Source organism: Solanum stenotomum, chromosome 5 (assembly GCF_019186545.1).
Source record: "Solanum stenotomum isolate F172 chromosome 5, ASM1918654v1, whole genome shotgun sequence".
NCBI classification, from domain to species: Eukaryota; Viridiplantae; Streptophyta; class Magnoliopsida; order Solanales; family Solanaceae; genus Solanum; species Solanum stenotomum.
Window position 1 is genome coordinate 51,099,838 of NC_064286.1, and position 14,914 is coordinate 51,114,751.

The window sequence follows — 14,914 nt, forward strand, 5'->3', positions numbered from 1 at the left end:
CGTGCACTTTTCTTACTCTTCTAATTTATAGTCTAGAATTTTTTTTCCCTTTGAGCATTTTAGGGATTGTGTGGTTGACAGTCTAATTATCTAAGATTATTACGTGGGTATTTAAAATTATTACGTAGAGAATATAAAATACGAAAATTGTTGCATAAAAAACAAGCACATTTGTTTTAAAGGTTATTATCCACATATCATTAATCCTCCAAAAATTAAATTAATAGAAAAAATATATTATTTTCAAGATTTAACAACAATGGTATTTCTAAGCTATTTTTAATAAATCAAAGATATTTTAAATTTATTTTCAATAATTCAGGAGTACTTTTAAAAAAATATTTTCCAAAAAGAAAATCTATTAGAGGACACGTCAGAGATATCGGAGAGGCGATAACTGCAGAGGGAGAGGGAACTCGAAGAATCGCCATGAAAACCGACGAGTTGATCAGATTTTAGCTGAAAACTGCACTTCCCTCATTTCGCTATGTGCAATTGCTTTTCTCCTACTACTTTCTTTCCTCATTCTCCTTCGTTTTCATTTGGCTTTACTACTTCCAAATTGACCCACAAATCGCCACCCGTTTTTGGTAGTACTCCTTACTCACATCGCAATTTAGACCTTGGTAAATCGAAAAGGGGCATACCCAAGTTGAGTAGTTCAGATGGGTATGATTTTTTCGATGATTTATGGTTAAAAGAAGAGGGAGAAACTGAAATTCCGGTGATTGAAGCTTCAAAAATTAAAAAACAAGCGGAGATTCCGAGTCCCAGAAAAGGAATTGATGATGAGGATGATGATAGAGGGGTTAGGTTTCTTGAATTGGGTAGAGAAGCAGAGGAGATAATGAAAAGAGAAGTGGGAGAAAAACTTGAACTGGAAAAGGGGATTGTGCGGAGGAAGAAGCAAATGATGAAAAGATCGAATTTGATTGCGAAGCAAGTGATCAGCATTCAGTCTGCTCTCAGCTTGGGCTTTGTTTCGCAGCTTTGGGTGGACATAAATTCTGTACGTTCAACAACCCTTCTACTTCAAACTCTCTTATATTATAGAGGATATATCGGTTTTTCCTGTTCTGCAATTCAAAGTTTACTGAGCTACCTAAGAAAATCTAGCAAATCTTCGAACAAAACTTTTAGCTAAAGACAGTTCCAAATCTTCCTCATCGTGGAGGTTATGTCTTGGAGAAAAGCATCCCATGTAATCTGATCCTCTTTTACAGGCAGTATTAAAGGGTCGTTTGGTAGATGGTTTGGATGTGAGTAATGCAAATATTAAATATTGCAGTGTTGCACAAGTAATTACATGTTTGGTAGCTGGTTAGTAGGTAAGTTAGTCATGTATAAAACCAATACGGTATTTGGTTTGCAAACTAGAAATCCGCATAACTAATACATGTTTAAGTTATGAAAGAACTTATGTATTGTATTATATTATATTGGATTGAAGGTGTAACTAATCCCTCCATAAAATAATACAGAATTTCCGCATAACTAATCCTTGTATTTCTAATGCCTGCATCTCTCTAACCAGCCACCAAACAATCCCCAAAAGTCCATTTACTCAATTTCTACATTTTTGCTCTTTGATACTTAATAGACTTGTTTTCAGTAATATGCGCCATCTTCTGCTTTACTTACTGTTTTCCTTTTCCACAGTGGATTGTTTTCCTAGTTGAAGTGAGGCCAAACTTACTTTCTGGTGAAGGGGAAAAATTTCTGCTGGAGGATGTCAAACAGGTAACCTCATGCACGTAAAAGTTGTAGCTCTCGAATGCCTACTTTTCTATCTCAAGCTTGTGATTCAACCATTTCAGATTGTATCTTTACTGGTATAACATAGAATTAGATAATTAATCTGACATTTGTAGAATATATCAAGGTTTGGTTGCATATAGTTTCCCTACTTCCTGTACAATTTCATCATCATTATTAGACTTGTTTAAAGAATAGAGTTTGCAGTTTTGGGATACCACCTTTCTTAGCTACTTTTACATAATTGTACAAGTCTGTCAGACATCCTAATTCTGCTAACTATAGCCCTGTTCAAAAGAAAAGAAAAAAATATACTTATATAACATAGTTCCAGAATGTTTGCTGGGACTGAGACACAGCGTTAACTCCCACTTGGCCTTTGTGGGGTGGTGATGGTTGGGGATGGGGGTGATCTTGGACAATGGGCGTAAGAGCCGATCAAGCAATATTGCATGAGTGAAGATAGGTTTTGCTGCTTATGTTTTATTTGAACCTAACCTTAAAAGAGTATTTTGCATTTAAGGAGCTTAAGAGATTTTCCTTTTAAGATGTACTACTTAAAATTAACCACTTCATCAAAACATCCTGAATTTTTTTCCAAATGAGGTAGAAGTCATGCACCTTAATCTGTTTGGTATTAGGGGTACCTTTATGAGCTTTTCAGCTTTCAACCTTTCTCTGATTCCAAAATTTGTTTTTTGTGTATCCTGGACTGTTAGTGAACTTATCAGCCTGGTACTTTCTTATCGATTATGATGCTATTAACTGTGTATTTTCAACGTTCAATTCAGGTAGGAGATGTTGTGCTTGTTGGGGATGAGAGTGTGATGGAAAATGAATTCAAGCTTGTTGGACTGCAGACATTGGTATGCTCTTTCACTCCTTGTTGGTTTCCTATGTGGATTACTGATACCCGGAGTACCTGGGAGATATTTCTCCATGCTCCTGGTCAGTTAACCGATTGTGTCTATGAACTAAACTCTCTTTTCCATTGAACTCATTAGGCATCATATAGACGCTGCTTAAGTATATATATGCAACTGGTATCGTGATGTAAATTCATTCCTTATTTCCATGGTATGATACAATGAGCTTAAGGCAATTTATGGATAAAATGTGAATATGCTTGAAATTCAAATTAAAGTCATAACAAGAAAAATTCAATAGTTAGTTTCTTTTCTAATATTTGCCCTTGAATACTGCTGGTAGAGCTCTTACCAGTGGTACTGATTAAAGAAAAACTTTTACCAGCAATGAAATCGAGTGCATACTGATCACATTTCAGGGTTGTAAGGTCAAGGACCACTTAAAAAATTGATTTTGAACATTGAGGACATTTTCGGAATAAATTGAAGTTTGAAAACCAAATCAGTATACACCATTAATGGCAGAGACCAATTTGGTTATTTACTTGTGGAGTTCATCCTTTTCCATGGAAAGCTTCCTAGACTCTGTTCTCAGTCTGATGACTAAAATTGATCCTGGCAAGTCTAAATATTTAGTTGAAATCTAGCATATTGCGATTGAAGCACCTCACATGGGCCCTCTTTGGACTAATGGGAATGGGATGAAGGATCCACAAGTAAAGGATACTGCCTGACCAATTGCACTATGATACTTTTCTCTGTTAATGAACTGCTTCATGTATGAGTGGCTCACATCCTGGTCGACAACATGAGCCTCCTTCAAAACTCAGGCATCAAGGGGAAAAGATATGCCTTAAAAATGAATTTTCCCACTGGAATATCAGTTCTTGGAGTAAGATGAAAATGTTTGTTTCAACAACTAATAGTACAATGAAAGAAATTAATATTCAGTTCCAAATGGGTTTTGTCTGTCTTTTATTTTTTTTCTATAGATTTCTGTTATATGTATATGAAAACAGCTTGTACATGTATATGAACCAACAACTATATATGCCTTTTCTTTTAGTTGTGTTTTCATAGTCTAGTGTGGAGCATTACCATTTTCAAAAAAAATAAAAATAGTCTAGTGTGGAGCATGAACTGGCGCTGGGCATGATATTAAAAAGAATGGCATTCTAATGTATTCCATCCTTTTTGCTCTTCCCCCAATGGTGAAGAGATCAACTCAGATATATATCTTTCCCTGGCTTTTCTGTCTCTTCAATATCTGCATGGTTTTCGCGTGAATATTTGAAAGAATGCTTTCATGCTTATGGAATTGCCACCTCTCATTATTTATCTTTTCTTTCCCATCGCTTTTCTTATTTCTTCGAGTATGGCATTTGCTTCTTTCTTTATTTTTCTTACATCTCTTCTGCAGGTGGGGTACAACGTTGTAACGCCACGTCAACGGAATGTTGGGAAGGTGATTCTGTGCTTCATTTTTCCCGTATCTGTATTACTCTAAATTTGATTAGCTTACTTTATCTGAAACAAATATTATTTTTCTGTAGGTTCGTGGCTATACTTTCAATATTAACTCAGGGGCAGTAGAATCTCTGGAGCTTGATTCCTTGGGAATATCCATAATACCATCCACCTTGGTAGGTTAATACGAATGAATTTTCTTTTACTGCAGCTACTTGTTGACCTCCTCCTATCTATCATTCTAGTCAGTAGTATGTGTTGCGTGCTTGACACTTGAACTTGGTTTATATCAGGTCAGCACCTACGGTTTATTTGTTGAGGATGTGGTCGACGTTTTATCAGATACCATTGTTGTTCATGAAGCTGCAGCTTCACGCTTACAGAGACTTACTAAGGTACTTTGGAGTGTTCATAGTCGATTAGTCAATATTAGCGGAGTAACTGTTTCCCTTTTGATATTTTTCTTGGAAGTTCTATCTGTGCTGGCCTATGAATTTCTGTACTTTAAGACTTTTGAGTTTACCAAGTCAGATGACGATTTCTTCACCCTACCAAAATACCCTCTTTTCCTTGATTAGGAAAACCGATTCATGTGATTGAGCCACAGTTAGACTTAGTGCTGCTTGATGGCAGAAATGATAATTATTCTAACCGTGTCGTTATGACATTGGCCAGGGATTATGGGATGCCCAGAAAATGGCTTACTCTGCAGATGAAATGCAAGATTATAGCAACTTAAGAAACACACGTGCTAAGCCGGAGTATAGCAGAAGTCGTAAAAAATCTTCAGGAAAAAAGTTAAGGAAGAAACTGAAAGAACTTGCTGATGATTGGGACCTCCCTATGGATTTCTTTTAATCTGCTACATTTCTCCACAATGTACATCACACCAAAAGGACACTGATTCTCTGTCCTTTCTCTAAAATGTAGATTTCTCCACAATTTTTACGTTAACGGTGTAATACACAATTGCCCATTTTTGAGTGACGTTTCCATTTTGGTATATGTTTTAAGAGAGGGTCTGTTTTGGTACGTTGTGTCAAAATAACTGCCTTTTTGGCACCAGACTCTTGTAATCTGTACAGTGTCTAACACAGTCTCTGAGTTCATGTAGCTAATTGTATGACCAAAGTGACCATCTGTACTTATTGTATCTTCTTGAATTTTTATGACACAATGGCAGTAGCTATGGGGTATGGCGCATGGGTGGCAAATTTGTCACAAAACCATGTAACCCGCTCATGTTTTAATGGGTTTTGCTAGAGTGAGAAAAGGAAAAAGGTTCGAATATGCTGTCGAACTTTGAGAAAAAGCTCATATATGTCATTCGTTAATAGTTTAGCTTATCTGTGCCATTTTCATTTGAGAAAAGGCTCATTTATGTCATTATTTGTTACCTGAAATGGCATAAATGAGCCAAATTTTTATTAGATGACATATACGAGTCTTTTTTCAAAGTTTGATGAAATATTTGAGCATTTTTCCCTTTTTAAAAATGATTAATTAATGACGTGACCGAATCATAAGTGACCACGTGTAAAAAATAGTTCAGCAAAATTGAAACTATTTTCAATTCACAAATAATGGCATGGATGAACCTTTTCTCAAACGGAAACGATATAAATGAATCAAACTTTTAATGGATGACATAGATGAGGATTTTCTCAAAGTTCGATAGCATATTTGAGTTTTTTCCCTGTATAATATATTGATCAATTTATTTTGATCCGTTTTACTTCAGTCCAAATCCATCCATTTGTCCATTCTAACAATAGCTACCACTCTCCAACTTTACATTTTTCTTTCAAAATTAAGGACATAGATTTCTTGGAATACAAGAATTAACTATACCAACAACAACCAAATAAATAAATAAACTATGCAGAAGAATTTGAATTATATTATAGGACCACAACTCCATGACTTTTTTTTTTCCTTTCATTTTTCCTGATATTTAATTAGTGGCTCAAAAGTTATTGGAAATTTCTTCTGTTTTGTGGAATATTTTTCTAACGTCTAAAAGGGGTCATTCACTATTTACAACACTTATCCACTCTAGTGCTACTTACTTTAGTTAAATTGACTCTCGATAAAAGAGATAAGTATCTTAAAATGGAAGGAATATATACTTTATATATACTCCATTCGTTTCACAAAGAATGATCTAGTTTGACTTGACACAGAATTTAGGAAAATAAAGAAGACTTTTGAATCTTGTGGTCTTAAATTAAAATTATGTCAAATGTACAAAATTGTCTTTTAATCTTGTGGCTTTAAACATGTCACGTGAAAAGCTGAAATTAAAATGTTACCAAAATAAGAAAGATGTCATTCTTTTTGAAACAGGCTAAAAAGGAAAGAAGGTCATTCTTTTTGAAACGAAGGGAATAATAATTTTTTTTCATATATTTACAAAAGATATTATTTATTATTTTTTGAGCTTGAACTTAGTAATATTTTAATCTAATAGCATACTCGAAAAATGCACAGCATTTATGTTGACACCCCATTTATAATCTTTTCTCTATCATAAATCATATATGACTGTCATATAAAATGAAACGGAAGAAATACTATATTAGCTAATTGCTTAATTATGTTCTAATCGATCCAATCACCATCAAAATTCTCACAATTTAGTGGAGGAAACATGTAATAAAATTTAAAACCATAGTACTAAGACAAAGGAAGGTCATTTTTTAAATTATCACTTATCAGGCAAAGACAATTCTTTTACTTTCACAATTTCAATTTAGGTGACATTTTTTATTTTTTATTTTGATCGATCTAAAAAAAGATAATAATAGACGAGAGGGAGTTGCTAGGATGGTAAGCACCCCTCACTTCCAATCCGAAGGTTGCGAGTTCGAGTCAGCAAGGGAGCAAAAGAGGAAAAAAAAGATAATAATATATCTTTTCATATTTAGCAGTAACAATTTAACTTCAAATTTAATATTTTTCTCTTTCATATAGCCACATAAATTTCTATAATTTATTTTAGAATACAAATTTCAAAAGTTCTCATTTTTTAAAATTTTATACTCAATGGAATACTTTCACGTAAATTGAAACGAAAAGCTTTTTTTAAAAAATATGGTCCCCATTGTCCAACGATAAGAAAGTGTCACCCTTCCTTCAACTTGTACTTTACGTGCTTGACTTTAAACCACTAATTAACTATTCTTAAACGTCAATTAAAATGAGATTAGTGCCGCTGACGATATTATAGTGACAGCATGTGCATACGTTAGCAGCAACGTGTAGTATCTGCTTGACGCTCTCTGTAGCGCGTGTATCTAATCTCTACCCATTTTCCATGCAAAGATCAAAAGTGACCCCACAGTAGTTTTTTTTCTTCGACAAGGTACATAATTACTTTTGCTAGCTTTCAGATAAAATTTTTATATATATACATATTTATTAATTATTATTTTGGTGAATAGTTAATTATGTCAATTTTTCTTTTAACAGGCGAAGACGAGGTACATGGTGTCCGTTTGAATTGACTTATTTTAGGTGCTTTTAAGCCAAAAATAGTTGCAATTTTGAAATGTTTTGGTAAAGGTAAAAAGTGCTTATAAGCACTTATTTTTAAGTCAAAATAACAAAAATAAGCCAAAAATTATAAGTTAGAAATCCTAACTTATGGCTTTCGACTTATAAGTCATAAGCCAAAAGTCAATCCAAACAGACCCTTATACTCAAACCCAATATTTATTGCATAGAACAGTTATAGGTTCAATTATTAGAAAAAAAGAGAAGTCAAATTCATTTAATTTCAAATTTCATCATCCGATTAGTATTTTGTTACTCCCAATTTAAATATTTTAGTTTGATTGAATACGGAATTCAAGAAATAAATGAATTTTTTTAAATCTTGTGGTTTATACTTGTTGGCTATTGAAAATGAAAAACTTAATAAATATTTTTAAAAAAAAGATACTTTATTTGTCTCAATTTATGTGTCACCTTTCAAATTTTGAAGATTGAACAAGTCTTTCTAGGATTGTAATATATATATATATATATATGAATTATCAATATTGTGACTTATAGTATTTTTTACTAGTTTTCAAATATGTAAATTTTAAATAATATTTCCTTGTCCCAATTTATGTGTCACATTTTGATTTTCGAGAGTCAAACAATTTAAGTTACTTGAGAATTTACTCATGAAATCTTCAAATTTTTTAAAAATAAAAATTTATATATTTGTAAATTACATAAGAAATACTATAAGTCATAGTAATTGACAATTTAAAATATTTAAAAGATATATGAAAATTTATAATCAAATATCCACTTATTTGAATCTCAAAATTTAAAATGTGTTACGTAAATTGAAATAGAGACAAAAGTTAAAAGACTAAAATAACATTTAACAACCAAAACAACCTCAATTAGTGCGCGTGGGCTTTGTATTTCCACAAGCTAAGCATGAATTTTCCTAGAAATTTTCTTTTAAATCTTTTCCCTTTTGCGTATAAATAAAGCTCTCTCATCTAATCCTCAATAGAGTCTTATAAGAAAATTATAATATGAAGTCATCTTTGGTAAAAAGCAAAACGTCTGATCTAGAGAAAATAATAGTAGAATTGAATCGTGGCCGGGAATTTACGTGTAGGCTAAGAGAGATAATAAAGAAGCATGTAGATCATGTAGATGATGAAGATGCATATAAGTTGGTTGGAAAAATAATGAGTTCATTTTGTGCGACTCTATCAATATTAAGCTCTAATGAAGACTCATCAAGTAGTAGTTGCAAGATTTCATTGTTGAAAGATCGAAGAGGACGATACAAGAGAAGGTGATTATATTCTACTATATATGTTACAATACTGTTTAATTGAACATGAAGTTTTAAAATAAAAATTTAAACATATTCATACCAAAACTATACTTTCTTTTGTTTCAAGATGTCTTTCTTTATTTCGATATCACATAAGATCGAAGAAGTATATATTTATATTTCTATGGCTATAGTTAACAACATGAATGAGGAATATATGCATGTTATTAAAAGTAAAATAGGAAGTATATATTATAAAAAAAAAAAAATTAAAAGTTATTTATATTATTTAAGATATTAATTTGGGGAAAATCTGATTGCAGGAGAACTTTAGAGACAAGCGTAAAAGAAACTTCAACTTTGGTGTATGATGGCCATGCTTGGAGAAAATATGGTCAAAAAAAGATCCTTAATGACAAATATCCAAGGTTTGACCTCACAATATATATATATATAAAAAAAAAATTATTTTAATACTATTAGATCACTCTAATGATATTTATAGGTAATTAAGTTTTCTTATGATGTGGAATATGTAATTATAAAATAACCTGCAATATATATAAGTAAAGATAACTTAGATGGTACTGTATAATTTTTTTTATAACCAGTGCATATGATTAAGAATCTTTATTAATTATGAAAAAAGATTTAAATGATCGAACTTTAAGAAAAGACTCATTTATGTCATCTATTAAAAGTTTGATTCATCTGTGTCATTTTTGTTTGAGAAAATGTTCATTCATTCCATTATTTGTTAACTGAAATGACATAGATGAACCAAACTTTTAATAAATGACATAAATGAACCTTTCAAAAAAAGTTTTTACTCTACTTCTCCAAGGCAGGGGTAAGATGTGCATATTCAATTTTAGACGCTACATATAGGTGAAATTACATTAAATATATTATTATCATCGTTGTCATTGTACTATGCATTTGTATATAGTTTAATTTTTTTTTTTGTTGCTAATTAGTGATTTTGACATATAAATATACATATTAATAAAAACATGCAGGAATTATTTTAGGTGCACTCATAAATTTGATCAAGATTGTCAAGCAAACAAACAGGTGCAAAGAATTCAAGAAAATCCACCACTGTTTAGAATCACTTATTATGGTCATCACACTTGCAAAACTTGTCCTAAAGTTTCTCAAATGATATGTGATTCTCCAAATGATCATGAAGATTCTAACTCAGTCTTACTTAACTTTAATTCTACCAATAATAATTATAATAATCATCACCATTTTTTGGGTATGATGGTGGAAACTGTTGATTTGTCTTGTGAATTTTAAACATACATATTGGGCTTTAATTTTCTGGGAGGGGAGTCTTATTGGATCAACGGTATAAAAGTTGTCTCAGAATAATTTATAAGTGATAGATTCGAATAGTGAAAGCAGCTATTGATACTGTAGTAGAATAAGTTGTGTTGACATCACATTCCTTGAAATACAATCTTTTTTCATGACGTACCTTGTGTAAATTTTAACATGTATTTTTTTCGTGTAGATTGTTGATTGTGGGGGTGGGGGTGGGGTGGGGTGGGTTAATGGAATTTGTGTAAATATTTTGTATAATGTTATGTACTTTGGAATGAGAATAATTTTGGCTCCAACATTTATATATTCCTTTTCCTTTCGATCTTAATTTTTTTCTCTAACAAAACTTTTGTGTAGTTTAGTTTAGTTATTGTTTATCATAGGAATTGTTATTATTTTTATTATTATAGTGTGGATAAATTTCACATCACTTTAAGTTGCATACCATAGGAAAAGGTTGAAGACCGAAAATAATGTCTTATCTAAAGGTAGTTACTAATTTAGTCTAGACATCAATCCATGAAAGTTTTCCAGCTCAATTATTTCTTCTAGCTGGAGAAATTTTCGACTTCATTACATTGAGTTACACGTATACAAGTCTTTTATTTGTCTACAGTTCATATATATATATACACATGCAAGGAATAAGTATACATTTGAGTATTTTGATATGAAATAAGAACTCAATAGAAAGATAATTGCATTCTATATTAAGCGTCATCAATTCAATTTAATAGAAAAGAAGAATATTTCATTCATGCTTTGCTAGAAATAGCAAATTTGTACAAGTTCTCATCCCAAAAATGGGCCAACACAGAAAAAGAAAGAAAAATTCAAAGCACTTATGTTTTAAATCTATCTCTCGGATTTAGCCATGTTTCAGGCATTAAGAGTCTCAATTTTGACTGTCTCGGTACCATTGCTGAAAGCAAACAAATGTGTGTCTCCATAGATGGCTAATGTTGTTGGGTTTAGCAAGGTGTGAATGAAAAATAAAAAAAGATAAAATGGAAAGAGGAAGAACCAATGAAAGTGGGGGAACCAATTTTGGAGGGAAAATGAAAAGTCATTTTTATCATATTGTTGTCTTTATATTAGGAAACACTTCCTTTAGTTCTTAAAGGGTTAAGAAGAAGGTGTCCCCTCGCGTCATCGTCGTCGCTTGGCTTCGGCTTCGGCAAATGATGTGATTGATTGATAATATTTTTGGACAAAATTTATTTAATCAATCTTGTTAATTCATTTCTTTTCTCTTATAAATTAATTCAGAATGCTAGTTAAATAACAGAATTAATTTGGCGCAATGAAATTTATTTGAAATTCGTATGCAACGGTAATAACGTTCCGAAAAGTCGTTATTTTTCCCAAAAGACACAACCTTCTAGAAAAAATGGGTCTGAACAGAATTGTCTGAATAGACGTATTCCTTGCTGTAAATGGCTATAAATAGAGATGTTTTTTCCGATTTTAAACACTGAAATTTTTTTCCTCTCTGCATACATTTTCTTACATAAACAAAATTGTCGATTGACTGAGTCTGTGTGTGCTCTTGTTGTTGTTCTTGCGTTCATTGAAGTTATTGAAGTGTGAGGTACCGCTACTTCTTTAACAGGTTAATCCGTTTTATCTTGGGAGGAATTAATCTGCAACCTCGGGTAAAGTGAGGGGATTAAATTTCTTAAGGAAACACAGTGGTTTCTGTGGAATCGGATTAAAATCATTCTGTCTATTTCATGTACTCTCTGTTTTTGTATTTTTGGACTAACCTGAATACAGGAGATAACAAATGTTGGATAAACTCTTGATGTAATGCATGTCTTTCCACCTTCACTGAAACTTTCAACCATTGAGTGATCAATTTGAAGAAAACAAATCAACTAATTGTCAATACGGCACTAAAGAAAAATGAGTTAAAATATGAGTTTCTAGTGCATTTGATATGAAAAAAGTACCAAAGAAAGCTTACCAAACTTCGTAACGACAATCTTATATCGGTTAGATTTGTATCAACATATCCAACAAAAGATGGTTTATACATCTTTTTATGATTTCTAACGCTTGACCTATCAAATTAAAATAAAATAAAATGGCAAGGTTATCCAAATGCAAAAGTATAAAGATAATAATACTTTTCATGTTCATAATTATTTGATATCAAGAACTCAATGGCCCAACTAACTTAAATCCACATCTTATAAGATTTGTTAAACAAGCAGAGCATTCTTTATGAGTATCTTTACATTCCCAAACTTTAAGTCTGAGATCTCTTTGATTTAGGGGGAGGGATCTCACCATAATACTTGCTGATAAAAAAAAGTGATCAAAAGATAAATCTTGAGGCATCAGAACACATGAGAACCTTGTATTTATCTTGAATTTTAAACACTCTGAAGAATACAGGTGTATACTCTTCCAGATTTTCAGAAGACAATGTTAGAAGTCCAAATGGACCAAGTCCACCTTGAACTGTCGAACCCCTAATGGCACATACATCTTGGGCATAAAGATCAGCCCAACTAGGATCAAATTCTTCTGAATTTTCCAAACTTGAAAAGGAAAATGTAACTTCAATATCAACCTGTCATCATATTAACACTCACAAATTAACCTATAGTTATCATTTCATACAAAAAAAAACATTTCAAATCATAATACATCTTACATTATTGCAAATTTGAGAAATGATCATATGCCTAGGAAAATGATATCGTATGATATATTTTAGTGGTTATTTCCATGACTATAACATGTAACTTATTGTAGGTCACAATAATTTCATACAAAATTATATATTTATCTTGTAACAAAAATAAAAAAAATCAAACCTGTGCATGTGTGATTCCTTGAACTTCCACATTTTCTCTCTTGTTTAATTTATAATTTCTTAGCTCAACCTTTTGCCTTCTTAACATTTCTAATTCTTCAACAGGCTATTGAACCAAATGTTTGCCACTAGGATCAATCCATAATTTATGAGGAATAGCCTGAATTCCTGATCATCCTTTCTTGATGGAATCTAATTCTGGAAAAACATCAGATTCATTAAAGGTCCGAGATGCATAAAAATGAGCCCAAACAATATTGCCCCATACTGATCCGTTTGTATTGTACTGGTAAAATAGATGATAAATTCCATTGTAATACATTAGACCTATTAAAAAAAAGCAATAAACAAACTAATATAAATGAATTGAGATTTTAGCTAAAATTTAGTGAAAACTAATAAATATAAAACTCGATCTTACCAGTGGGATCTAATGTTGTTGTTCGGACCATCCGGCCAAGACCACCCCATAAAATGGAATTAAAATAGAAATGATTAGTAAAGGCATTTCAATGTAATTGAAAAATATATATAAGAAAATAAATAGAATATTAAATAAGGATACAAAATGAATATTGAATAGAAAATTTAGATCAATTACTAACTAATCAAAAAGAGTAGTAAGTTGCACATGTATTATGTTCATGATTATTTAAGAGGAGATAAAAACTTATTTGCATCAGTTATATCAAATTATATTATTTTTTATCATAATTAAGTGATAAAATAAAATAAATATTATTTAACTATATTTTTTGTGATAATCATGTTTTTACGAATATAATATATAAATGAAGATAATTCATAAAGCAAGATACATTTAGAAGTTCTTATCGCAATATGAATTTTCTTTATTGTCTTCCTCTTAACCACTTTCCTCTGATGATTTGTAGCTAACTTTTTATTGTGAGAAATCTCGTAAATTCAAATATTATATAAGTTCGAATCACTTCACTTGTATCAAGTGCAATATACGTTGAGTATTCGTCATGTAGCACACTGATTTCATGTATAATAGTATAAAAAATTCTTTTCATTCAATGTCATATGTCAATAATAAATTGATATAGTTCGACAAACAAATGTAGGTTCTTAGTTTAGATGTAATAATATTTCCACTGAACAGAACAAGGTGTTCTCTTCTCACCTTCTTTTACATAGAATTATTATTTCTTTTAAATATATAAAAAGACAATTGAGCATTCCATGCATATAATTTTGAACAAAATTATTGTTAAAATATAGGTAAAAGTTTGGGAGAGGACAAAAAGTGCACCAATATTAGAAATATAAGGGACTATTAGTGCTTCATGTGAAAATTCAAGAATGACTTTGAGTTTTAACCCAAAAATAGAGGACTATTTTGAGTCTTTTTCTCGATGATTCTTCTACTATTTAGCTTGTACTCCCCGGTAATTAGGGGTGTGCACTATTCGGATTAAACCGAATAACCAAACCAAACCAAACCGAAATTTTATTTGGATTGGTTTTTTGGTTTTTCGGATTGGTTTTGGATTAATAAATTACTTTGTTTGGTTTTCTGGTTTGGTTTTGGATTTTAAAAGATAAAAACCGAAAAACCGAAAAAAACCGAATTATATATATTGCGTGGAGTCGCGTGGTGTGCCACATAAGTCAAAAGGTGTACAAAATTACAAAAAAAATGAGTTCAAGGGGGGTAATAGGACCTTAATTTAGTTAAGGTGTGTCTCTGGGATTTCGGTCATAGTCTAGGGGGTACTTGTGTCTTCTCCCTTTTATGTTTGAATTACATCTACAATAGGTATACTTAGTATTGTGTTTTAAGTTTTACTTATGATTTATATTAGAAAGTATATTTAAGGGATTAAATATTATTACTTTGGTTATATATGTTATTAATTA

General features: G+C 31.4%; 2 protein-coding genes and 1 pseudogene across 2 annotated transcripts; 2 read left to right on the plus strand and 1 right to left on the minus strand.

Annotated features, from left to right (window-relative positions):
• The first annotated feature begins 338 nt into the window (after positions 1 to 338).
• On the plus strand, positions 339 to 5,251 carry LOC125865961 (uncharacterized). Its single transcript, XM_049546233.1, has 7 exons — positions 339 to 1,009; positions 1,660 to 1,740; positions 2,547 to 2,621; positions 4,042 to 4,086; positions 4,175 to 4,264; positions 4,382 to 4,483; positions 4,764 to 5,251. The coding sequence occupies exons 1-7, from the start codon at positions 488 to 490 to the stop codon at positions 4,944 to 4,946; spliced, it is 1,098 nt and encodes a 365-aa protein (XP_049402190.1). The 5' UTR covers positions 339 to 487; the 3' UTR covers positions 4,947 to 5,251.
• Positions 5,252 to 8,626: 3,375 nt separating this feature from the next.
• Positions 8,627 to 10,528, plus strand: LOC125865558 (WRKY DNA-binding transcription factor 70-like). The gene is made up of 3 exons (XM_049545761.1): positions 8,627 to 8,895; positions 9,201 to 9,305; positions 9,897 to 10,528. Exons 1-3 carry the CDS (start codon positions 8,627 to 8,629, stop codon positions 10,177 to 10,179), a joined length of 657 nt encoding a protein of 218 aa, XP_049401718.1. The 3' UTR covers positions 10,180 to 10,528.
• Positions 10,529 to 11,061: 533 nt separating this feature from the next.
• LOC125864133 (beta-fructofuranosidase, insoluble isoenzyme 1-like) lies at positions 11,062 to 13,352 on the minus strand (annotated as a pseudogene).
• Positions 13,353 to 14,914: the final 1,562 nt, after the last annotated feature.

Bases quoted from the DNA above. Each gene is read 5' to 3' on its own strand.
- LOC125865961 (XM_049546233.1), top strand. From the start codon at position 488: ATGTGCAATTGCTTTTCTCCTACTACTTTCTTTCCTCATTCTCCTTCG. The intron at 4,265-4,381 runs GTAGGTTAATAC...GGTTTATATCAG, and splicing joins CCATAATACCATCCACCTTG to GTCAGCACCTACGGTTTATT. The intron at 4,484-4,763 runs GTACTTTGGAGT...GACATTGGCCAG, and splicing joins GCTTACAGAGACTTACTAAG to GGATTATGGGATGCCCAGAA.
- LOC125865558 (XM_049545761.1), top strand. From the start codon at position 8,627: ATGAAGTCATCTTTGGTAAAAAGCAAAACGTCTGATCTAGAGAAAATA. The intron at 8,896-9,200 runs GTGATTATATTC...ATCTGATTGCAG, and splicing joins AGAGGACGATACAAGAGAAG to GAGAACTTTAGAGACAAGCG. The intron at 9,306-9,896 runs GTTTGACCTCAC...AAAAACATGCAG, and splicing joins CTTAATGACAAATATCCAAG to GAATTATTTTAGGTGCACTC.